At 38.6% G+C, this 24,722-nt stretch overlaps 1 protein-coding gene across 1 annotated transcript in view; it reads left to right on the top strand.

Annotated features, from left to right (window-relative positions):
* The window catches only part of LOC137931327 (uncharacterized), a 36,818-nt gene that overhangs the window by 10,641 nt on the left and 1,455 nt on the right, over positions 1 to 24,722 (top strand). The window contains exons 2-13 of the mRNA XM_068774793.1: positions 11,966 to 12,058; positions 14,300 to 14,441; positions 17,024 to 17,164; positions 17,892 to 18,060; positions 18,142 to 18,256; positions 19,012 to 19,128; positions 19,904 to 20,099; positions 21,231 to 21,396; positions 22,742 to 22,859; positions 23,079 to 23,199; positions 24,209 to 24,385; positions 24,580 to 24,664. Coding sequence (XP_068630894.1) covers positions 11,992 to 12,058; positions 14,300 to 14,441; positions 17,024 to 17,164; positions 17,892 to 18,060; positions 18,142 to 18,256; positions 19,012 to 19,128; positions 19,904 to 20,099; positions 21,231 to 21,396; positions 22,742 to 22,859; positions 23,079 to 23,199; positions 24,209 to 24,385; positions 24,580 to 24,664 — 1,614 coding nt within the window. The 5' untranslated portion in view covers positions 11,966 to 11,991. The remainder of the gene's footprint in view (positions 1 to 11,965; positions 12,059 to 14,299; positions 14,442 to 17,023; positions 17,165 to 17,891; positions 18,061 to 18,141; positions 18,257 to 19,011; positions 19,129 to 19,903; positions 20,100 to 21,230; positions 21,397 to 22,741; positions 22,860 to 23,078; positions 23,200 to 24,208; positions 24,386 to 24,579; positions 24,665 to 24,722) is intronic.

Below are 24,722 nucleotides of genomic sequence, written 5' to 3'. Positions count from 1 at the left end.
TATTTCCATAATCATCTGTCATTCATCTTATTATCTTTTATTCTTTTCTCTCTATCATGTTATATTTCTTTTCTTTTATGCCCTTTTACTCTACTCTTCTTTCTTTCATCCTCTTATTTTGTTTTACAAATCTTATTTACTAGGTATGTTATCACAGTTGTTTACTTATAGTTATTATTTATTTTACTTCAGTCTTTTTTGTTTTCTTTTACCTAGTTTTGTTTTTTTGTATTGCTTGTGTTATTATTGTTTTGCAATACTTGAGGAATTCGTTCCTAGTTACACTTTCGCCTATCAGGGAGGCTATTGACTCCTCCCTGATTTGAACCCCAGACCGGCACTCGAAGCCGAACCGGAGTCCCCCGAATGCGGGACACCGGGCCACAAGGTGGATCACGGTCTGGTCCACGCCCGGTTCACAGAAGCACGAGGGGTCCTCCTTGAGCTTAAACCTATGAAGGTACTCAGAGAACCCCCCGTGCCCCGTGAAGAGCTGGGCCGAGACCGCGTCCACCTCGATGCTGCGGAGCACGCGGTAGGCTGAGACGGCGTCCGGGAAAAACATCCTCGTTACCGAAGCCGTCGTTCCTTCCACATACCTCCTGTTCCATTCGTCGAGCGACTCCAGTCTCAGTTGCCGCTTGACGAATGAGATGGGGCATTCCTCATATACAGGTTTGCATTTACTCTTCAGGGCCGCTTCCTTGGCCAGCTGGTCCGCCCTCTCGTTCCCCTCCATCCCCGCGTGCGCTTTCACCCAAAACAACCTTACATCCTTCCCTTTTTCTCTCGCTTTCATCACGTTCTCCTTCACTCTTAACGCTAAGGGATGGAGGGTGTCCGATCTTGCGACAGTTTCGAGGGCGGACCGCGAGTCGCTCAGTATGGCGCAGGCTTGCGCTGACTCGCCGGCCGCGTACCCTGTTGCCTCAGCTAGAGCCAGCAGCTCTGCCTGGTATACGGTGCAGAAGTTGCCCAACTTGAGCTTTTTTGTGTACAGCTCTGCGGCGCCCCGCTTGACGCAGAACGCCGCACCCACCTTATCTTCTATGCGGCTGCCGTCGGTATAAATTATCAAGTCGGCAGCCGCGGTGGCAAGTCGGACTTCCTCCGCACTTTCCCCCAGACAGGAGAACTCCACACCAACTTGACCAGACGGGTGCGGTAGTCTCAGGTAGCTGACCGGTACCTCCAGGTCTCGGTCCCTTACCACCTGCCGGGAATGACCCTTTCTTATTTCAAATAAGCGGGCTGCTTCTTGGACCCGAAGGTCCAGGGGAAGCAACCCGGCAAGTATAAGGGCCGAGTGCAGGGACGCGGTCCTGTGGGTCCTCGCGATCTTCTGCGCGAAGCCCCGCTGGACCGCGCCCAACTGCCTGCGGACCAGCAGCTTCCTAGCGGCCGGCGCCCATGCACTCGCTGCATACAAAATCGTCGGCTCCAGCACCGCCAGATACATCGCTCTGATCACCTCCGAGTTCAGACCCCAAGATACCTTCGCAGCCCTGCACAGCTGACGATAGAGGCCCTGTGCCTTCTTGCTCACGTTCTTCACGTGACTGTTGAACGTGAGCCTATCGTCAATTGTGAGGCCTAGTATCCGGACCTCCCCAGTCCGGCCAAGCGGCTCGCCGCCCATGCTCAGTGATGGGTAGTCGAACTTCTGCTTGTTGGTTAGCACCATCACCTTGGTTTTGTGTGGTGCGAACCTCAGCTTGTTCCTAACTCCCCATTCATGAACATGGGCGAGAACGGCATTGGCCCGACTCGAGATGTCCTGGGCCTTCTGCCCCGAGAAGACCAGCACGACGTCATCTGCGAACGCCTGGCAGTGTGTCCCGGTCTTTACCACCTCCTCCAAGAGAGGGTTGATGAGGAGGGTCCAGAAGGTTGGGCCGCCTACGGATCCCTGCACGCACCCCTTGGTGGTCTCTCTGGCCCACTCTGCCCCCGCGTACCGTACGGACACCTTGCGATCGCTAAAATAGCTGTCGGCAAGGCGCCGCAGATTCACGGGGCAGCGAGTTTCTGCCAGTCTGCACCGTATAGCAGGCCACCAGGCGTTATCGAAGGCTCCCTCTATGTCCAATGATACCAGCACTGCGATCTCCTTCTCCTTCAACCGAGTTCGCAGATGCTGGATCAGGACATACAGGGAGTCCTCGGTACACCTCTGCGGCATAAAGCCGTATTGGTGGCTGCTGACATACGGCGCAGTGTACCACCGGATCCTACGGACCATCATTTTCTCTAGGACCTTGCCGAGAATCGGCAAGAGTCCGATGGGCCTGTAGGATTTCGGGTGCGTGTAGTTATCCTTGTCCGGCTTCCGCAACGCTACGACCACTGCCTCCTTCCATCTCGTGGGGAAGTGGGAAAGCGCGAGACACCGGTTGGAGAGCGCGAGGTACAGAACGGGGTCCACGGCGACGGCCGCACGGCAGATGTCCGCGGTGAGTCCGTCAGAGCCAGGTGCCTTCTTGGCATTGAAGGTCGATACGGACCATCGGAGCTCCTCCATCGTAAACGGGGGATCGCATGTTCCATCATGGTCCCCCGAGTTGACTTCATCGGCTTTAGCTCTTACAGTTCTGTGGTCCGCATTGTCCTTCCCGGGGTCGTCCTCCGGGAAGAAAACCTCCGCCAGCAACCTGGCTGATCCCGCTGCGTCCAGCACTTTACCTGACTGGACGAGGGGGACGTCCTCTCGCCTCACCTCCGTGCGACGCATCACACGGTGGATCCCGTCCCACATGGTCTCGCGATCCTGTCTCTCGCAGAAACGCTTCCAGCTATGGGTCTGAGCGCGCCTCGCCTCGAGGCGGTATGCCTCCTTCGCGTCGCAGTACTCGCGCCAGACCAGCTCCTTACGAGCCGGTCTCGCGGCCCTGATCCTTCTCTTCTTCCTCAAGACATCCGCCTTGAGGAGAGAGAGCTGTTCGGACCACCAGGGCAATTCCGTCCTCTTCCGCTTGGAGGCCTTCGGCAGGACCAACTCGCAAGCGTCCCTCACGGTTTCCACGTACCGACCGACCATGCTGTCCAACGCCCCCTCCTCGGTGATTTGATTCACCTCGGCAGACGTCAGGCAGCGATCCGATAGCAGCCGGGCGACAGTTCGATGGAACTCGCCCCAGTCTGCCCTACGGGTAGTGTACTGCCGTGTGGTCCGCTTGACATCCGTGCCTCGGGACTTGTCAAGCTTCAGATTGAACACAATTGCCCTGTGATCCGACGAGGATATGTCGTCCACGAGGCTCCAGCCCACCGCTCGGTCGAGCAGGGTGGTCGAGCAAGCAGTAATGTCGACGCGACTGGAGTAGTGCTTACCGCCCCGATACGTATCAAACGTCGGCTCAGACCCCTGGTTCATCAAGTGCACCCCCAGTTGGTCGAGGGCGGCTGCGATCTCCACTCCCCTTCGGTTCGTGGACCGGCTACCCCACCAGGTGTTATGCGCATTGACGTCGCCACCCAGCACCACGTTGGCAGTCCCCAAGCCCTCCACGGCCGAGCCGATCCGGTCCAGGTATGGTCCGACGGGCGTATTAGGCTCCAGGTAGACGGACACCACCCCTATCTCCCAAGCCCCAGTCCTCAGCCTGGCCACGGCAACGTTGCCAGACGTGAGTTGGGGACATTGAGTGATATCGATGGTGTCGTCGAATAGCACAATGGCCGCCTTGACAACCTCACCGTTGCCTCGCGCGACACATTGTACCACCCTTGTCCCTGGGTAGTGCCTCATCTCGCCAATAGCGCCGATATACGGCTCCTGGACCAATGCGAACGCCCAGCCTCTCTTCGGCGCTTCGCATATCAGCTCGGCAGTAGCGAGCTTGGACCTTTGCAGGTTTAGCTGCGCCACGCGGTACTGGTGGTGCCCTGCGCGGAGAGTGCGGTGAGTCACCTGGGTGCCCTTAGCAATACGCTACGGACGCCCGTGCAATGGTGTCCCACTTTCTCCGCACAGGACAGTCTTCGTCGAATGCGCCGTGGTCCCACCGGTCTGCCTTAGCTAGTCGGCAGTTCCGGCAGGCGGGAGGTTTCCCGGCTTGCCGATCCGGACACTCGGCGCGTAGGTGCCGGCCACCACAATGGCTGCACCGGTCTTCGCTCTCTGTGCAATGCCGTTTGGTGTGGCCGTAACCTAGGCACCGAGTGCACTGGACCAGCGGGGAGTGATCATGCACCCGCACTCGCTGGAGGTCCACGTGCATGTAGCCCGCAGCCGTCAGCCGTCCCCAGAGAGCAGGCGACACGCGCATGACCACATGGACCGTCTGCACGTTTCGCGCCCTCCTCCTGAACCTCACCTCTGCCCTCTGATCCTCCTCAGAGACGTCGACCAGCAGATGTTTATTCTGGGTCTTGATGGCCTTCACTATCTCCTCGTTTGTATTATAGGCCATCACGTCTCTGAGCAGCACCAGCGGATCCTTGTTCTTCACTTCCTCGAGGCTCAGGTCCTTTCCTGCCTTCTTCAGTCCCTCACGCACCCTCCGCAGCTCAGCCTCTGTGCCGCAGCCCAGAATGACCCGGCCGTCCCGCACCCTGCGGACTCGGTCGACCCTTATGCCGGTCTGGGTGGCGTTAAGGGCTTTTCTAATCTTCCCCAGGACCTGTTCGCCCGTGTCGGTCCCCGACGAGACCGCCACCGAGTGCTTAGGTTCGCACCCCGGTGGCGGCCTTTTTGCCGGGCCGGCCGCCACGCTCGCGTACGTGCCAGGAGGCTTCTCCTTTTCTTGTATTTTTACAGCCACGAGAGACTCCCTCAAGCCCTCCAATTCTTTGGTATTGGCTTCAAGGAGTCTCGCGTGGCTGTCTAGTTTCTTAAGGAGCTCGCACTGGCTCGCCGGCAGGGGGTTTGCGGGTGGATCCTTCACTACTGCTTCCACCCGGTTCGCCCCACTCGCCGGTTGCTCTACTGGACCCCCTTTTGGGTCCTGGGTTCGCTCTCTATGTGCGAGCTCCGCCTCCTTGTAAAGCTCGTAGAGCCGATTTATTGCATTAAGTACCTGCTCCTTTATCTCGGTCTTCAGGTTGCGCGAGCTGCCCAAGTGCAGTTTTGCCTTAGTTAGGCACGCTCGCGCCTCCTTCACTCGATCCGCGGACGCCGGTTTGTCCCCTTTCGGGGATTGCCCGGCCGCCGCGGGAGCAGGTGTCGGCTCCACCGCTTTCGGCAACGTACGCGCCTTCACCTTTACGGCCGGCACGACGCTACGGGGAGAGGTCCTGGGCTTCTTCCCTTGTCCCTCCCATTCCCCCACACTCCGCCTGACACTTCTAATGGGCGAGGTGCTCACCCTGCTCGGCTGACTAACGCCTGCCTGGCCCACCTCGCCCGCGTCGGCGGTCTTTGTGGGGGTCCGGTACATTGTAGGGGTACTTGTCTGGAATTTAAAAGTTATCACTTTATAGATTGTCTATATATAATGTTATATAATGTAAAAAGTATGTGTAAATTTGTAAAATTTTGTCAGTAAATAAAAAGTGTATATTTTTGTCTAAACCGTAAAATTAAATATTATTCAAGTATTATATACTTGGTCAATTATTTTATATAAATGTAAAATGTAATATGTTTGTCTATCGTAAACTTAATATAATTCAAGTATTATATACTTGGTCAATTATTTAAATATAAATGTAAAATGTAATATGTAAAGAATAATATGTAAATATAAATGTAGGAGTAAATATAAGTGTAAATATAACTTTGTAAAATTTGTTAATCTAACTATAAAGCGCGCAACACTATTTATATACTATAACTAACGATCTTTTCTCACGCAAGTTCTAAACTTTCTGTAATCGTTAGGCACGCTTTATTACAGTTTTATTATTACGCCCGACCTCGGCCGCCGGCTCAGGTGCGGCGCGTATTACGGAGCGGTCTAATTTATTCAAGCGGCGCGCGCGCGGCTCGACCACGCGGGGTGACGTGCGACGCGCGGGCGGCGGGGGCGGTTGTAATACGGCTCGTACAATCTTTTTTGCCCGCTACCCCCACCTTTGTTTTTGCAATATTCTTGTCAAAATTAAAATTTAAAAGATAAAACTATAAATTTTGCTACTTATACTACTCCCTTGTTAATATTCTTACAACTATGAGTTGGGTCAATAAACCACAACTCAGTGGCAGCCGCCGAGTATGGTATTTCCTTTTATTATCTAAATTAACTTTATTCACGGGAATTTAACCTCTGTGGTGGGCAGTATTTTCTTTGTTGTCTACCCTTGAAAGGACCCTACAAATGGTACCCCGCGATGTACGCAGGGTCCGCGACAACTTTTAATATCTACCCACCACTTTTTTATTACAAAACTCTGTGTAATACTCGGCGGCTACCTTACTTATTCTAAATCCAGGTCGCTCCCGGCTCCCGGCTGCCTCTCTTGATGTCTTCGGGACTCTTGGGGCTCCGGATAATTGCAGATTTACTCGAAGGGACGCTCCGACTTGAATTTTCCCCTCGTTGTTCCGCTTATTCGGCTGTATCTTCTTTATTTTTTTGTCTTAAAATTTTTCTTTTTCCCCCAGCTTCTGGGCCTTTATACAGCACACCACACCACAGTTGCCGAAACACAACTTCCCGCTGCTTTTTTGGCAGCGTTGACGTTTTTCTGTGCGCCGCACTCCGCGCCTGTTTCTTTGTTTTATTCGTAATAAATTCAATTTTTGTCCGATTTTATTTTTAACACTATATTTGGATTCAGCGGCGCGCTTTTTTCCATATATCGCACTCTATTATTTTCGCACTTTTTTGTATTTTCTTGGGTTGCGTAGTTCTCTCGGCAACGTGGGAGCGTGTTGTCTGCTCGGGAGCGCACGGCTGACACCATTTTTAAAGTAATTATATTTGTAACTTCAGTAAATAGGAAAATTTGTTAAGATAAAAACGATGAAAGTTTTAACAGCTTTTTTGGGAAAAGTTAATAAATAAAAAAATTGTGTTCATTTTTATTATTAACAATTTTTTTGTCAAAATGGACTTACATCACTTTCAAAGAAAACGGCTCAATTATGGAAATATTCAATAAAGCGTCATATAATCTCTATACACAACAAAGCTACACCATTTAAAAGTCAAGAACGGCTGAAACGATATTTAAGATTTGTTGTGTTTATTTGTCTTTGTCCGGAACAGGATAATAAGTATTAAATGTGTGTAATTCGTCAATCAAAAAGTCAAAACATCATCAGTCTGTTGATAAATTTAACCTAATTATTTTGTTTCAATTTTAAAGTTCCAAATCTGTTTATTCATTGACTGTTACGCGGAACAAAGTTCGCCGGGTTAGCTATGTTTTAATAAAATGCAGTGCAATTTACTTTATTAAGGTCGAGTACTCCCACGTAGACTGACAGTCTTGCAGACAATTTTCTCAAATGTCGCTTCCTGACAAATTAGATGATACAAACTATTCCGAGCCAATGTCAAAGTCAACATTATAATTTAAGCGGCGTATAAAAATTGCACGGTAATCGCTTATGTGAGTTTAAATCAATTGTATTTGGTTTCCAAAAGATTACAATCACTGTTATTAAATATATATTACCCATCTTTACAATTGGGCACTTGGGTTACTGTTTGGACATAATTTGTTTTTTTTTATCATTATCTATGTTTTATTTTTTATATCAACATTAACTTTGATGTACAAAGAACTCGCTTTTCCGTGCAATGAATCCGCATTTAAATAAAGTAAGGAATAATACTCATTTTATTTCATTTCATTGCGAAAAATTATTTTAATATAAAAATTTGTATATTTACCTCTTTAATAATTTTCTCAAGCAAGCTTTTTCACATATAAAATACGTGTCACTAATTATTATTTTTATTATTTATAGAGGTCGATGAGAAAATGATTCATCTAATTCGCAGTTCAGGTCCTTAGGCACTACACAGGTTATAAATTACAGGATGATTGGAAATAGGTGTAAAACGTTTAAAGCCTTTTTTTGACAAATATGTAATATATACACCTCTTTAAATCTTTTACGCCTATAACTAATTACCCTGCATATTGAATAAAATAAATAAATGTTCTCTTATTGAAATATGCTTCTTTAGCTTACTAATTTCACTATTTACGTCTTCCTCTAATCAGAATACTTACAGTGCTTAGTAGTAAGAGTACAAGGGTCACGGTATTAGATTTTAGACGATCTCCAAAAATGACCAACAGAAAAACCTCCCACTAGTATTTCACAAAATATAAGAAAATTTCTATTACTGAAGACTTACACCGACTACATTCGAATAATATTAGTATTTACGGCTTGTTAGACTTCGTCAAACTCATAGTTCGAAACACTGCAACGAAATAATAGTCATATAGTCAAAAAAAAAAACAATAAATTACACAAAGTAATTTACCATAAAAATTATATAACAATTTTTTTAAGATATTAGTTAAGATTTATTCAAAACAAATCATAATTGCGTTGTTCATTCGTTATTAATACTTAAACAAGTCTGCGGGATTTGGTTCAATGCTTGAGTGTGCGACTGATTACTACTAACACCAGTTATGTATTACCGATTTATACATTCAGCTCGAAGATCTGTTCTATAATATATATATAAAAGTTACTAAAAAATCAAACAACGAATAAATTTATTGCCAGATAACGAATTCTTTAGATAACCAAAAAGTTGTATTAACTTTAAATATTGTTAATAAAAAATTGCCAAAAACTAAAGGTTATTAATGTACCTAACATTCCTATTTAATGTAATTTTTAAGATTGTCGCCTAGTTCGAAAATTACTTGATGGCTTTAATATAAGAACTTTTTTCCCGTTACAAACTAATTAACCCGCATAACACGTGTAATAGTTACTTGTTAACCTGGACGATTAAGAAACGAGTTTTATTTAATTCCGTGCGGTAACACTTTAAATATTTTAGTGTATAACATTTATGAGAAAACAAAAAATTTGTTAAGAAAATGTTCTCTTTATTTATTTACAATGCAATGCGATACTGTTGCAGTTACTACAAGTTGCAGAAATATGTTTTATGGTACGCGGCGAACCAGAATAAGTGGGTCAGCTAACTCGACTGTGTTTCGGATCAGTGGTGGCCGACTTCCAAAGCAGACAATCGCACGCAGATATCAAATCGCAGCTAACAGGAAACGCTACAGAAAATATTAAAATGCTATAAAAATATGGTTAGAAATTATTATAGTCAATAAAATAATTATTAAATTATAGCAGAATGTTTAATAAGGTTAACTACGGTCAATTGTTTGACATTGTGTTTTATGGTTAACAAGTGACAACGGTTCATAATGAGAGTCGTATAAATCAGCGTTTTTTCATAATGGCTTTTATAAATTTGTACTTTCTAACGAAGAACGAAACTAAGCTAAAAATTGAAACAGAAACTAAAATATCGAACTTCATACAGATGTTTAAAAGATAAACGTTTTTACCAAATTTACTTAAATTGTACGCTCTTTTTATCATAATAAAATAATAAAAATATCAAAGTCGGTTTAAAAAAAAGGGACACTCTCTTCCTCTCATTCATGGACTTGAGATTGCTCCAATTATGAGGCCAAGGCTCTGTTCATATCGCGTCTTTATAGTTTAAAAAGTCGTGTTAGTCAAATGTTGATGCCGTGATGCTGTCTTGTATTATAAAAGAACATTAAGTATCCAAGCCAAGAAAATAGTGAAAAAATATTAATTCTTTCGAAAAGGCTTTGCAAGGACCTTTAAAAAGTCAAGACATATATAACGTATGTTTAAATATACTCGTATATTTATACATTGTATTATTGTTCTAAATTTTCACCACATACTACGATCAGGTTGTAACGAAATGTGGATTGTAATGAGAAGAACCAGACAAGAGACTCAATAGTGACTTTTTGACGACACTTTTGGAATCTCTTCGGATTACTAATCTTCCAACTAATTAAAAATTTGATAAAAAGAAGATCATTTGAATGCAAAAACGTGTACTTAATATTCAATATATAAAAAATAATGGTATCTTTCATTTGCGTAAAAATGAAGATCTAATATTTTAAATTCAACTTAAGTATAATACGAACCGATCAAATCCAAAAAATAAACAAATGTTTAACCCTTGAAATTAATTTGCAAAGCCTTGACACCGAAATTAGTAACAGATTTAACACGGTACGTTAACAAAACCTAAATTAAGTTTTATTAACCAGATAATTCAAATAATTCGCTACCCAAGGTTATTAACATAATCTTAAAACGTTTGTTTATTTTTTAAACTATAAAACGCACGCAAAACCTTATAAAGTTTAAGCTGTTAATGGCGTACATCAAATATGTAAACAAGTTGACAGTAGTATCCATACAGGTAACTAAAATAACTGGGTTAGATCGTTATTACATTCAGCATAGTATACATAATAATATTATTATTAGAATTGGAAGTAATTATCAATTTGCATGCTACTCATGATTTTTTAAATATGAATCTTAATCAAATTATAAAATTATTATCAAAATATATTTGTAAACAAAGGCATCATAGTTGGTGATGACTCAAAGCAAAAAAACATGGATACAAAAGAGTTGTACACACTTATATTGAAGAATTATAAATAAAAACGAGAAAACCACATGACAAAAAAGGTTTCGTGTGACGGTATAGGTAGGTTAACACAATGATGTAAAATCTGTATGTGCAAAAACTTGTAATCGTCAGCTTTAATTTTGTCTCCGTTTGCAGCAAAAATAATATCTTATAATATATTACAATAGTTAACCAATGTACAATGGGCTATAATTTTCGCTATGTTTGGCACAAGGAAACACGAATTTAATGATGCTCTCAACGATCAATAAATTATATTAACACCTGTGAATTAAAGTTTTAAAAATATTATTTCATTTTTAAGTATAATTTACATAAAATACTTCGCGAAATCGAAAGTGATGTTTTTTGTCATAAAAATTAAAATTCCAATACATCCGAAAATTATCTATAAATAATCATGGAATGCAATAAGACCGCTAATTGTACTCCTGTATTGTTATTGTTAAATTTCTATTTTTATGTTTATAACACCTATAACAAAGTAATAAATAAATAACACTAAGAAGATTAGTAAATAAAATAATCCTAACCTATCATATCAGTAATTATAACGTTACAATTAATCAAAATACTAATCATTAATTAACTTACAAAAATCAAATTGAGTGTCATAAACAAAACAACTAAACTATGCAATTATACATAAAATGTAAACTTTATGTATACATATTTTAAAGTAAACAAATGTAAACTGATTAATTCTATTGCGACTTACATACAACTGTTTACAACTTGATTACTCGATATGTCGCCAAGGCCTACTAGTCACAAAAAAACCTGACGTGTGTACATGCATTCATATAAATGTTAGAAAGGTTTACATGGTATAAGTGATAATTGATTCAAAATGTTATTAATATTTCATTGGATGTTGGTGAACGATTATTTAACAAAAATAAGAATGCTCGTTGTTTCTACAGACATGCGGAGTGGAATCGAAAGGTCATAATAAATACATAAAATATACGACAACTCTTAAAAACTACGTCCACAGATCCATATCTGGAGCCGAGTTAAAAAATTGAGCTGTAGACCCGTTCGGTTGTGATGACAGCTCTGAAGGACCTCCTTGTTGTACCATAGTTCGAGGGCTCGTAAAGAGGTTTCGGCAAGAGCTGTAATATTATTTCATCGGATTGAGGGATCCCAAAAACAAAAGTTGCTTAGGTAGACGATCTATCGGCAGTCTTTTTGGGGTTCCACGAGAAGGGACCTCGGCTTGAGCTGATACTCGTTATGCAATTAGTATTAAATATCGAGGGTCCCGATCTGCTGCTTGATCGGTTGCTGCTATGGACTATAAAATTTCATTCTGGGAACACTATTTCTTAAGCATCATTTATTTAATTAGATTACTTTTGCAGGTGGTCGTGAATGCCGTAACGTATGGATGGCGACGCAAGTCTGGCGGTCGCTCGCCCTACTTCTCTTCACCGCATCTCTTGTTGTAGCTAGATGTAAGTATACGTAACTATTAGTTTCCTGTAATATTTGGAATAACTCATCAGAATCTAAAATTGAAGTAAATTCATAAATAATAAAATTCAGTACTTCTATTGGTTATATTCAAAAATAGTTGGGTGTTGTTAGCCTTTCTAAGTTTTCACCTTCGTCGGACTCAGAGGTCGGGAGTACATCCATAAGTTTGCACATGATTTACATTAGCACCTAATTCAGTGTTGGTATAAAATTTTAATAATTTTATACAGTGCTAATAATACATTTTTAATATATCTATAGTAACGTCAATGAGAGGTATAAGAAAGTTGACACTAATAGAACAAAATGCTATAGTTATCATCGTTTCAGTCCAAGATGCCCACTGGAAGGCATAGGCCTCTGATAAAAACATCTATAGAAAGTTATACCATAATCGCCACGCTTAGCAGACGGGTTAGCGATTGCAATATGGTATGATAGTAAGCAGAGGACGTTGCTACCCATCCTCTGGAAACTTGTTAGTGAGTAGTGGCAATCATATATAACTAATGCACAAAATGTGTATTATATATAAGATCGTATCCCAGGAATCGAACCCGCGACCTACAATCACAAGTCTCAGTACTCTACCGCTTTTCTACCACTTATAATATAATGGTTGGTTAAAATTTAATATATTTTATTTACCCATAAATTTAAAGATTCTGTCGCAATGGTAAAGGTATGTATGCGGGACCAAAATCGACCATTTAAGAAAAAACTAATATTTACTTAAAAATAAAGTATTGAAGAGTAATCGTCAAAACATAATTTACGTTTTGTATACACCTATATTATAATTTATGCTTACACTCTTGTGAATAAGTCTATGTCGACTCTTTTGATTATTTCCATTTTAATTGTTATAGACCCGGAAAATAAAAATAAATAGCTCAAATTTTGTTTTGAAAAATTGTTTCTTGTAATAAACTTTGAACATTGATTGGGGATTTAATATTACCCAATTAATGTTCAAAGTTTAAAAAAATTAAACAAACTAATACTAATGTATTACTTTGCTTAATTTTTGACAAATTTCAGAGGCGAATCGACAAAAGATAAACAATACCTCCACCGTTATTTATGTAGATTTACAGTTTACCGGTACTTTTATGCAAAGTGCAGGGTGACTACTTAGATTACTACTTATTAGAAATGATGCCAATCGCATAGGCAGTGCCCCATGAAACAAAAATCCTTGCATTTTTGCTCACTCTTAAATGAAAATTTTAAAGTTATTTTGAACATAAAATCTGTTATTTACATTAGATATTAAGCAGAATGAGATGACAGAGAAGAAAAAGCGAGCATTGAAATACATATTCAGAGATCATGTTCCCTGAGATTGAGTCGTTTTTAGTTTCCCACCATATCGAACGTCATGAGAGTGGCCTCGTTTTGACCATACTAGGCCAAAACAGGCTGCGCATGCCGTCCCACAATTGATCAAGGTCATTCGGAACAGTAAAAAGTAGGCACTCTACCCGGAGATGTCTGGTGACATTCAGGTTACCTAGTCTACACAAAGCCGTGCCACGCACAATGTCCGCAATTGAGAACATTTTTTATTCTTTCCATTTCCCTCAGTAACTACATAGGTTTGTATGCCTTGAAACTTAGTCTATCTATTAAAATTCTTTTCTGTATTTACAAAAATCCTAGCTTTAATCAAAACATATAAAACTTTATGCTAATTAATCTCAAAACATTGCCCACTAATAAAAAGACATACTTTTGTATGGGAATTACACCATATTACACAACCATTAAAACTGACAATTTGGTCAATTTACTTTCTCTCGATTTCTTGTTTGCCTTCTTTGTCTATATCGGTAAATGCTCTTGCGCATGCGAAAGTTACAAAATTTAAATCCTTTGTTCTTTTCAAAAATTTCGCAAAACATTACAAAATATATAGATACTGTAACTTTTAAGTTACTTTGTTTTTAAAACAATTATTACTTTTTGTGGATGTGTATATATAATAATATTATTAACTTCCACAACGTAATCCACCAACAATGTTGTATATTACTACATATGACGTATCATTACCGTATATGAATTATAAATACCTAATAATTGTATTTTCTTTGATTGCATAAATATTTTCAAATACTTCATGTATCAGGCATCGGGTCTTTCAATCATACGACAACTGCCTTAAGAACATTTTGTCAGAGTGTTACAGTGCAAACTAAAAACAAAAACATTTTTAGATGCAGAATTAGAAGCATGGCGCGGCGCAGGACGGCCTGCCACGCCAGCACAGGAAGCGGAAGACGAGCGTCGCGATGCAGAATTATTGGCAGCTGTCCGCAATTCTATGCATCAATGGGAACTTAAGAAAACTCGTACAAGGTATATATAACATACAAAGAAATTGTCATTAAATAAAAAAATATTCATTTATGTAAACCATAGATATGTGTGTGTATATATATAAAATAATTAATAACAGAATAAGCTTTTATTGTTGTATATCAAAGTTCAAAATTATCTACTAATATGTTTTACGAATTAGTAATATTTAATTCCTCCCCTACGTTTTACACATTATTTATTTATCTTCAGACAGTCGGATTTCTCAAATAGATGGTCCTTCGACAAAGGCCTCCACTATTGGTCTCTCGCTATTCTCTTCCATCCTGGATCAGTTATTTTTTAAAGTCGTGTGTCTACGTACAATAAACGTATAATAAAATATAAATGTTCACAGTAAATAGGAGCTAAAATAAATTGAATTTTCATTTTAACACAATCCATAGTGACACCATCATGTTATTAAACACTTTTAAGATTTGAGATAAATTTTTTGAAACTGATAAGGATTATTTCAAAGTGTTGATACAAAAGCAATGGATAAAATTACACCAATTGGACAAAAACAACAATTTACTTGCATGTAATACAGTATATTCTCCTTACAAAGGAAGTATTACAAAAGGGGCGACTTGAATAATGATGTACGCTGACATAAGATACACACAAATCCAACGGTAATAAGGAAAAGGTGTCAGCAATTTATCGTAAACACTCTACCACATGTTGTCATTTCCGTAATGTTCGTATCGGCCATTAATAAATAAGATATTCTATTCACGATTATAGCATCACATTGCAACCGTAGACAGAATGTCTAAAAGATATAGTTTTATTTACTTCTGATAATAAATAATCAATGCTATGTCACAATAAAAGTAAAAATTCTTTCAGCCTCGAGTGAACAAAAATGTTTACATATTTAACTTTTTGCTTAATTCTTTATCTTTTGCTACTCCGGAACAGGATAGAATGCCTTAATTACAATTTTAGAATTCTATAATATCACAGTCAAACCCACTGCTTAAGGTACTGTCATAACGTATCATAATACTTCTATTTAAATCTATTTTACTACCATATTAATAAGACCGACAGACGTTACAACTCTTATAGAGATTCCCAAATTATGGCTTGCATACTCTCACCTGCACGCGAGCCATAAGCCTGGAAGTACCCACAGGTATATGCCAGGTCCCATTCTGGTTCAGCTCAGCTGTAGAGAACTGTAACTTACAATTATAGGTCACAGGTTCCATTCCCGGGATACGGTTTATATACAATTCACACTGTGCATTTATTATATAGGATTGCCATTGGTCACAAACAAGTTTCCAGAGAATGAGCAGCAGCGCCCTCTGTGTACCATAATATCATACTGCGATCACCAACCCTCCAAGCGCGTCGATTTTGGTATATCTCCCAATAGGTATCTTTGATGGAGACCTATGGGGATATATGGTAGCGGGCGTATATGAGCAGAAACCATAATATGAAAAATTATACTAGTAATGGTGAAACTCGTACTGATAATAAACACAAAAAAAATTCGTCGAAATTTGTTGCAAAATTCTGTACCGCGAACTATTTTTAGAATATTCTTGAAAACAATAAACAAATTGAAAATCATTAAAAAATACAATAATTAGTGTAAAAACCCCATAGGGAAATGAATTCTTGATAAATCACACGTCTTAAGCAAAAACATTAATTCTTAAACAAAACGAAGCACATTTTGATGGGTATGTAAATTTGGAAAGCACCGCTTTTCACAGCACTGGTTAAAATTAATTTACATAAGACAATACACTCGGTATTTGTACGAAGTATTTAAGTTTTAAAAAAATATAATAACGTTTTGGTAATAATTAAACGTAGTAAGGTGAGATAACTTTGTTGGTCTCTGTTCATTTATTAAACAATTGCGATCTCAGAGATACTCAAATACAATGTATTTCCCACGAAACAGTAAGAGGAAACTCGTTACTTTCTTTCACATGAATGCGTGTTGAATTGACGATGGTAGCTGTTCTTGTCAGTTATTAAGTAAAAAATAGCTTATTGTTCTTTTCAAGAATCTTTTCAATTTACCAAGTTATAAATTTCCGCAATGACACAATTATAATTTAAAAGTAAAATTTTGTTTCGTGTGTATCTAACATATTGTTATGTATCTATTATATTTGTAATGGATAAATGGATTTGAGTGAAATAGATGCATATTATATAATAATGCTCATTGAATAATACAAGATGTTAAAGTATATAGTTTTATCTACCTTAATATTATAAAACTAACTAAAGGAAAGGAAAGGTTCTAGTGATCATCATGTAAGCTAATAGACGCCCAAGACAGGCTTCTCCCAAAAATCGTAAGGTAAGTATACGGTAACCGCTTTTGTGCTGTCCACATCCAACTTTTGGCTCTATTATTTTTAGAACAAAATATACCATGAATTATAAACAGTTCTTCCACATAAGATTTCAAGCAAGAAATGGTATTAAGTGACAATTACATACAAAAACATATTTGTATTACTTCATATTTCTCGACTTTCATTTGATTTTCATCATCTTATTCAATTGCTTTATCTAAAGTACAAATATATTTATTTTGCAAGGACCAAAAGATCGCAAGGTAGCGTATGCTATGGCCAGTTTGGGTGCTTCGAGGACACGGGGCCTTTTGCGTACCTGGAAACACTGCCTAGTCCGCCGCAGGAGGTTGGCACCAACTTCCTCATGTACTCAACTATCAACAGGTTAGTATTTTTATTATACAAATTATAGATTGACTGGCTGTTCTAATGGTACTTATTTACTCCGGTAATTACCTTACTAACCAATTTTTTTTTGCTAGTGTGTATGGAATATGTGACATAAGTATTTAAAACTGATCTGTTCTGTTTCTTCTTTGTTATGATATTTTTTTATTTTTTTTTGTTTAATCGGCATAAATATTTTGTACTGTCACTATTCGGAACATGCATCGATGTGTTAATATTCAAAACTGTAAGCCTATTATAAAGTTAGTTTTAATATTTTATTATTTATCATACTAGACCATGACATAACTTAGCAATCAATATTACTTTTTTAATTCTTTGCCGGAAGATATTTAAAAAAAATTCTTTATGACGACCTATATATAGGTACGAAAAAACTTTATTTAGTTTATGATACATCTCTGGTTGAGTAAATTTGTTTATTGTATTTTATACTTACAGAAATAAAAAATTGTTAGAAATAGAATAATACATGTTTGAAATAGAGTTATCATTAATAAGACGTTATGTTTAATGTAATAAATCAATAAATATGTATAAAAAGAGATTTTCCCAGTTTTAGTTCTAAATTAATTTGAGAATATATGATTCGATTTAGAATTGTAAAGCAATTCTAATATATATATACATCAAACTTGTTAATTTAATGGACACTTGTTACGTAGACCATTATAAAAAAAACTGCTACATGAATGTGTTATAGGGGTGACCAGCCATTGATGTCGGTGTCAGCTGCTAACATGAGCGCCGCGTGGAGTTGGGCCGAACACGCTTTTGACTCTTCTAAGCCGACGCGAATCATTGTCCACGGCTTCGGTTCCAACTGCGATAATGTCTGGGTATACGAGATGAGATCTGCCTTGATGGCTGTCGTAAGTGTTACGAATTTAAACCTTTAATCCATTTTCATTATTATTTTAATGCAATATTAAATGAAGTGAATAATAAAATAGGAAGAGTGTAACGTTGTGTGCGTGGACTGGGAGGGCGGAGCATCTATGCCGAACTACCTCAGAGCCGCCGCAAACACAAGGCTTGTGGGCAAACAACTCGCCATGATGTTACAAGGTAAACTTCATGAACTTATACATTATAAATTACACATTACTCATTAGTATCCCGTAACTTATACATTGCATCGTTTAAATTTTAAGAAGAATTAATAAAACATGTATCGCGTCACCGGACGAAGTGCGACAAACGCATATTCTTTTCTGCTATAATAGAGTCAAATAAATTTCACCATACTACACCTACTCAGAAAGGAATTTTACATGTAAAATACTTATAATCTTCAGCCTTGATATATTTTCAGTTATTTATTGTCAGTTATGAATTATCTAACAAAAGATATCTGGTTAAGCTGTATTTTTTCGATGCTGCACAAAAGCGTGTAGTGTCAACGTCAGAAGCACTTTCTTTTCTATTATAGCAGAGCCAAATAATTGCATTACCCCATTAACTAAATTTCAACAAAAAAAAACTGTTATAAACACAAAACGTTGGACTTTTTGTGATGTATTACACGTAATAAGGTCTGACTTACCTAGGGACTTAATACGTAAAAAGTCCAACGCTTTGGGTTTATAATAGTTTTTATAAGTTTTAATAACTGCACACTTATAAGTTATTCTGTACACAAGAATTATAAATGTTAAATTAAACTTATTCTTTATCGTTTCTTAATATCATCATAGACCTTACAATACTTTTAAGCCTATGTGATAAATAATTCTTCTTCTAAATGCATAAATTTTTTTTACTAATTACATTTATAATTTGAAGGATATCGACGTATATCGTGTGTATCATTCATGTTACAGGTTTAGCCGAGCACATAGATTTGAAATTTGAGGATGTTCACCTGATTGGATTCAGTCTTGGTGCACATGTGGCTGGATTTGCAGGCTCCGAACTGAGGAATATCAGTCGAATAACAGGTATTAAAGTTTGATTTAAACTCCAATTTACGGGATAACCGTTGGGAAGTTTCTTTTAAATAAGATAGACATTTTAGATATTACAAAACACGACATGATTATTATCTTAATTCTAGAATATTGTATTAAATTATTACTAACAAACCTTTATTCATTTCTGTACCCCTTAAAATCTATTCAGTTTCACACAGTCTCGTGTGTTTTAAGATCAACTTATTGTCTCTACCTCGTACCTACTACTGTCTCTAGTGATATGTGACATAGATCATTATTATGTTATGTATATACTTATGAGTTATGACAGAGAATTGCTCCTGCAGTCACTTTAATGTACAACAAATTTAAAATGTTTTTTTTTTAAGTCAGTTATTTAAATATTCTGCGAATTTCATCCGTTACGAATATCAATTTTATTTATTCCCAACGAAACCCTGCATGCCTCAGAGGTGCTTGTACGTTTTAGAAAATGTTGTGTAAACATGAGAAAGAACGACTTCTTTAGAATGTACTTTGTACTTTGAGCAGTCATCTCTACCTTTATTTTCTGTAGACAAAAGATAAAAGAATATTATAGTGTACCAGTAATAAACAATATTACTGTACAACAATATAACTGATTAAATACATATTAATCTAAGACATTTACAAACCATCTAAGCCATCGGGGGTGTAAATATTATTCACTTTGAATTTTTGATTGTTTTATTACCGTGGGACAATTTTGTCCTTAAAATAATTTATTGATTATTCATTGATAGTTTTTAAACTGTTTTAGGCTTGGACCCCGCCGGGCCACTTTTCGACTTCCAAGATCCACGGGTGCGTCTAGATCGTACGGACGCAAAGTTCGTAGACGTGATACACTCTAATGGGGAGACGCTCATTTTGGGTGGACTGGGCGCTGCGCAAGCGCTGGGCCACGTCGACTTCTACCCCAACGGAGGACGAGTCCAGCATGGTTGCTCTAATTTGTAAATATAATTTTAAGATTATATCCACATTTTTATATCAATTTTACATTTAATATACTTAGCACTACTCTAATCTGGGACACTGCACGACATTAAAATCATAATGTACCGTTTTATGAATGGATTTTTACACCAGTTTGTTTTTTAAAAAAAGGAGATAATTGAAAGATTATAATTATAACAAAAAAACAATATCTTTGTTCTTCTAAAATTAAAACAATAACGTTTATCGTATAACTTGTCCTGTTCACATTAGATACAGCTCACTACGTGAAAGGTCTCATGGAAAAATTGTGCAGCTGCTGAAGACAATTAACCACGCAGGCTCAAGTCAAGATTTTCAACTCTTAGTTCTATGACTAAAATGATGTTGATTAATGGTGAAATTCTCATTCTCGATAATATTGATTATCTTCGAAAATATGAAACAATTCCATGCTATGTATGAATACAAATATAGAGCATAAGCATATTTTTTCATAAATGTGGTATTTTATCTTTGTATTTATATAACAGATGCAACTCTCTTAATAACGTTCGTTGTCGTAGTTTCACAATCTCACAATAATCATTTTTTAATACCAGAGCTGATATTTTTGAATATTTAATGGAATCAAGCGTTACCTTGCGGAAGTCCATCCTAAGTAAGAAAAGAACCAATATTTAGCCACTTCCGCACATGCAGTGGTAGTCGTGCAACAAACGATTTACTCTGTGTTTGACACTAATCGGTGTAACATAGCTCCTGAAGATGCCCCGTGGAGAGGTGAAACATGTGTTGAGTGATTTGACGGTGGCGGTTGTGTGATTCGCATCGTTTGCCGCATACGAAATTATCAGCGGGCTGGCGGGCGGTGCACTTTGTTGCATGACTACCACTGCATGTGCGGAAGTGGCTGAATATTGGTCCTTTTCTTAGATATTTTTGAAGTTTAAGCGGTTTTAATCACAAGCCAGCTTAAAATGGGTCATGCTGCTATTACCAACGGACAAACAATTTTTGACAATGACAATAAAAATAACAGTACGTTTGTAATAACTTACACATTCTTCTACACTCACATTGCATCTGAGTAATGATTAACATTCGATTTAATAGTGACCGAAATGTCGTGTGTGGTAATGTGTCAGGTTCGTGGGCGCCGTGTCGGACTTGGTACTGCCGTGGGCGGCGACTTCAGCGGAGGGCCGTTCGCTGTGTAATCACCGCCGCGCCTACAAGTTCTTCACTGACTCCGTGTCTCCCAAATGCCATTTCCCTGCATTCCCCTGCAACGACTATGACACGTTTCTTGAGGTATTGTTTTCTTAAATATAAAAATAATTTTAATTTTGCGGCACACCGCTATTACTATTGATCCGCTTATGCGCGGATCAATAGTAACAGCGCGCTATCTAACAGTTGTATGTTTTGCCATCACACGGAACTTTAACTTACTACCGGCTCTTCTTTCTAGACGCGGGCAAAATTTCTGGCGATTGCTCTAATAGTTACATGGTCTAACATTTGATTAACTTTTATATTGTATCATACAATAAAATAGAAACGTTTAATCAAGTACTTCTTTGTATTAATCACCATCGCACGTAATTGTTCGCTATAATTAGGTAAGTATTAAAAGGTTATCCTTGTTCGCAGTCCAGCTTACATTCAACTTTTGACTTTTTAACGCCGATTTCTTCATTTTCTTCTTATTGGTCTGCTCATGGCTAAGGATCGGGGCCAATCATGTCAGTCTCAGCTACCAGTTTTCCTCAGGTTCAAAAAGTTTTATGGAGCCGTACACTGTCATGTTGCACGTTTTTGTAACTGCGTCATTCCAGCGACTAGGTGACCGTCCACTAGTCCCTTTACCTTCTACATTGCCGTCAACTAAAACACCAATTACTTTCACCATAAAATGTTAATAAAAACGCTAAACAGTAGTTGACTGTTATCACATCATTTTTATTTATTTTATATGGACACACGGTTTTCGAAAAAATAGGCCTGGAATATTCGATTATTTTTTTAGCTATATAGAAATACGAGAAATTATTTTGGATTATGTTAGAGAAGTTATATAGTATCTTATTATGTGGGTATCTTATCGTAGTGATTATTAAATAACACTGGATGTAGGTTGCTTCCTGCCGGCGGTGCTTTTGGAAATACCTTGCGCAGGTTAATATCCAGCGGGGGTAATCTCACGGCGGAAATGATGATTTTGAATGGAAATCACATATTGTACGTTTTTTCTTAGGAGTAATTTTCTATGCCGTGTATCCGAAAACTTAGAACTGGCTTTCATGAAATGTCTGGTAAATATTTAATAAACCTGCATCACGTTATGGATCTGAAAATATATTTCTCTACTGTAATATTATTATTACAATAATTACAACTACAATACGATATTTTCCCATACCAATTGTGAGGAAGAGATAAGGCGTGCGTCTTTGGGGAATTGAATCCTTGATCGAAGTCACGGTCGGTTGAGACTTAATGTATAATGTATAGTTGTTGCAAGGTGACCAATATTTACGCAATTTGGTATTTTTTTTGATCAGTGGCCATCATATAAAACGAAATGATATATCGTCATTGTTTTGCAAAACGGTTCACTTTGAAAAATATAGTTAAAGTAAGTCTGATATACCAGGGCGGATGCTTCCCGTGCAGCGAAGATCGGAGGTGCGGCAATATGGGATACTACGCGGATCGCTCTCTCGGCCGTGGACAGCTCTATCTGTTGACTAGAGAAGAAGAACCCTTTTGTGGTAAATTATCAGATCATAAAAATCTGCACTATTTATGAATGCCACCAATAACTAAAATATTTTAAAAATTATTCACTATTTATCATTGACACAATAGCTAAAATGTTTTGAAATATTTCTTTTGTCGTTTTGTGAATTAAAAAAATTTTGTGTTTTAAATAATAAGATTCGAAATAATTATTAAAAAAATATTTATTATTTTATTAAACCTAATTCTAGCTCATCAGTACCATGTCTCTATGTGGGGTGCTACTGAAGTTGGGGAGAAAACAAATTACGGCAGAGTAACATTGACGCTCCACGGAGATTCTGGCCTTAACGAATCTTTCCCCATGAATAAGTAAGTTTATTAAATAACCAATGAGATAGATGTTTTAGTAGCAAACTCTCGGGCACAACCGTCTAGAACACCGGATAATATATTTGCAGATAAAAGCGATGTCGCTGCCATACTTAAACCTTAATGTTTTATTACCCATTTGCTAACCCGCGACACCAGACTAACAGTGGTTTGAAATCGTCGCCAACAGCAACAGTATTTAGTTTAACTATCATTGTTAACAGTATTGACACGCTAGATATAAATATTTTATAGAGTTTGACTAAGACATGGATTTATTTTCAAAAAATGGTGGTGGAAAACAATATCATACTTTTAAACGGATAATAAAAATCCTGCTTTATCCACCACTTGTGAATATCTTTTGTGTAATTTCTACAAATAGTAAATTAATAACTATCCCAAAATCTAGGAATTATAACCTAAATTCCAATTCAATCTGTGCAAATCGAGGTCTGTAGGAACACTGGTATATTCAAGGTTAGTTATTGCACATTTTGATTAAATTTTGTTTGCAGCGTGTCGACCACAATCGCGTAGTTGCATTCGATAGTACATTACAGTACCGCTCCGTGATACGGACACTGTTTTTTTTATAAGTTGGTTCCCGACAGAGCTGACCTCCCCTCTTATAGAAAAAGATGCCTTGCAAGGTTTTGGACAATTGATCACATTTATTCATTTACATTAATATCCACTTTGTATCAGCGAATAGCGACTCCAACTGAGCTACCATATAATGACATAATTAATTTGAAATGCATGGCTTTGAAATTTCCAGTAGTCTACAACAATCTCAGTCGATTTTATTTTCGGTAATCACTTTTGAATATCTGTAGCAAGATTATATATTAGATTTAAGTGCTGGTCTCCATGGGCTGTTGACTAGTTTAAGTTTTATATATTGTTAAATGTAATACACCTTTTTAGTTAAGTTGGTCGACTCGCCTCGACTATAGTGTAAGCATGCAACCTAAGGAGTATTAGTATGGAAATGGTATGTTCACAGACGCGAGAGCAGGTCGCTGGGAGGCCTGCGGTTCTCACGTGTACTGGTTCCACATCCAGCGCTGGGGGTTCCCCTACGCGCCACGCTGCACTACGCCGCATACTCAGGCTGGTTATCCGCCGGCGCCCGCTCGCTGCGTGTACATAAACTACTCATAGCTGACAGCTTTGGCAAGACGTGAGTTTTTTTTTTAAATTTTGTGTTCATTAATAAAATCTGTTAACATTAACCTATTTAGTAAATTTAATATCGATTGATATCATTACTAAAGTTGGGGTCGAAAGATTCTCAAGTGACGACCATAGTGATAGAACGGCGACGTAGCTATAATTTGCTACCTAAAATTATAAAGAACAATTTGTCGTTTACAGATCATCTTTCTGTAAAGTCGTGAGACTGGCGTCGGACGAGTCGGTCCAGCTGCCCTTATACCCAGGAGACTGTCAGATGTTACAGGTAAAACCGATTTCATAACATGCAATAGAAAATTGAAGCAACGTCGTTTTTCAATTGT

Source organism: Battus philenor, unplaced genomic scaffold (genome assembly GCF_028537555.1).
Source record: "Battus philenor isolate CCGP_79_NKW_IND1 unplaced genomic scaffold, ilBatPhil1.0.hap1 SCAF_7, whole genome shotgun sequence".
In the NCBI taxonomy this organism is placed as follows: Eukaryota; Metazoa; Arthropoda; class Insecta; order Lepidoptera; family Papilionidae; genus Battus; species Battus philenor.
Note: the sequence above shows the minus strand (reverse complement) of the source record. Positions and strands in the feature narration are given on the sequence as shown.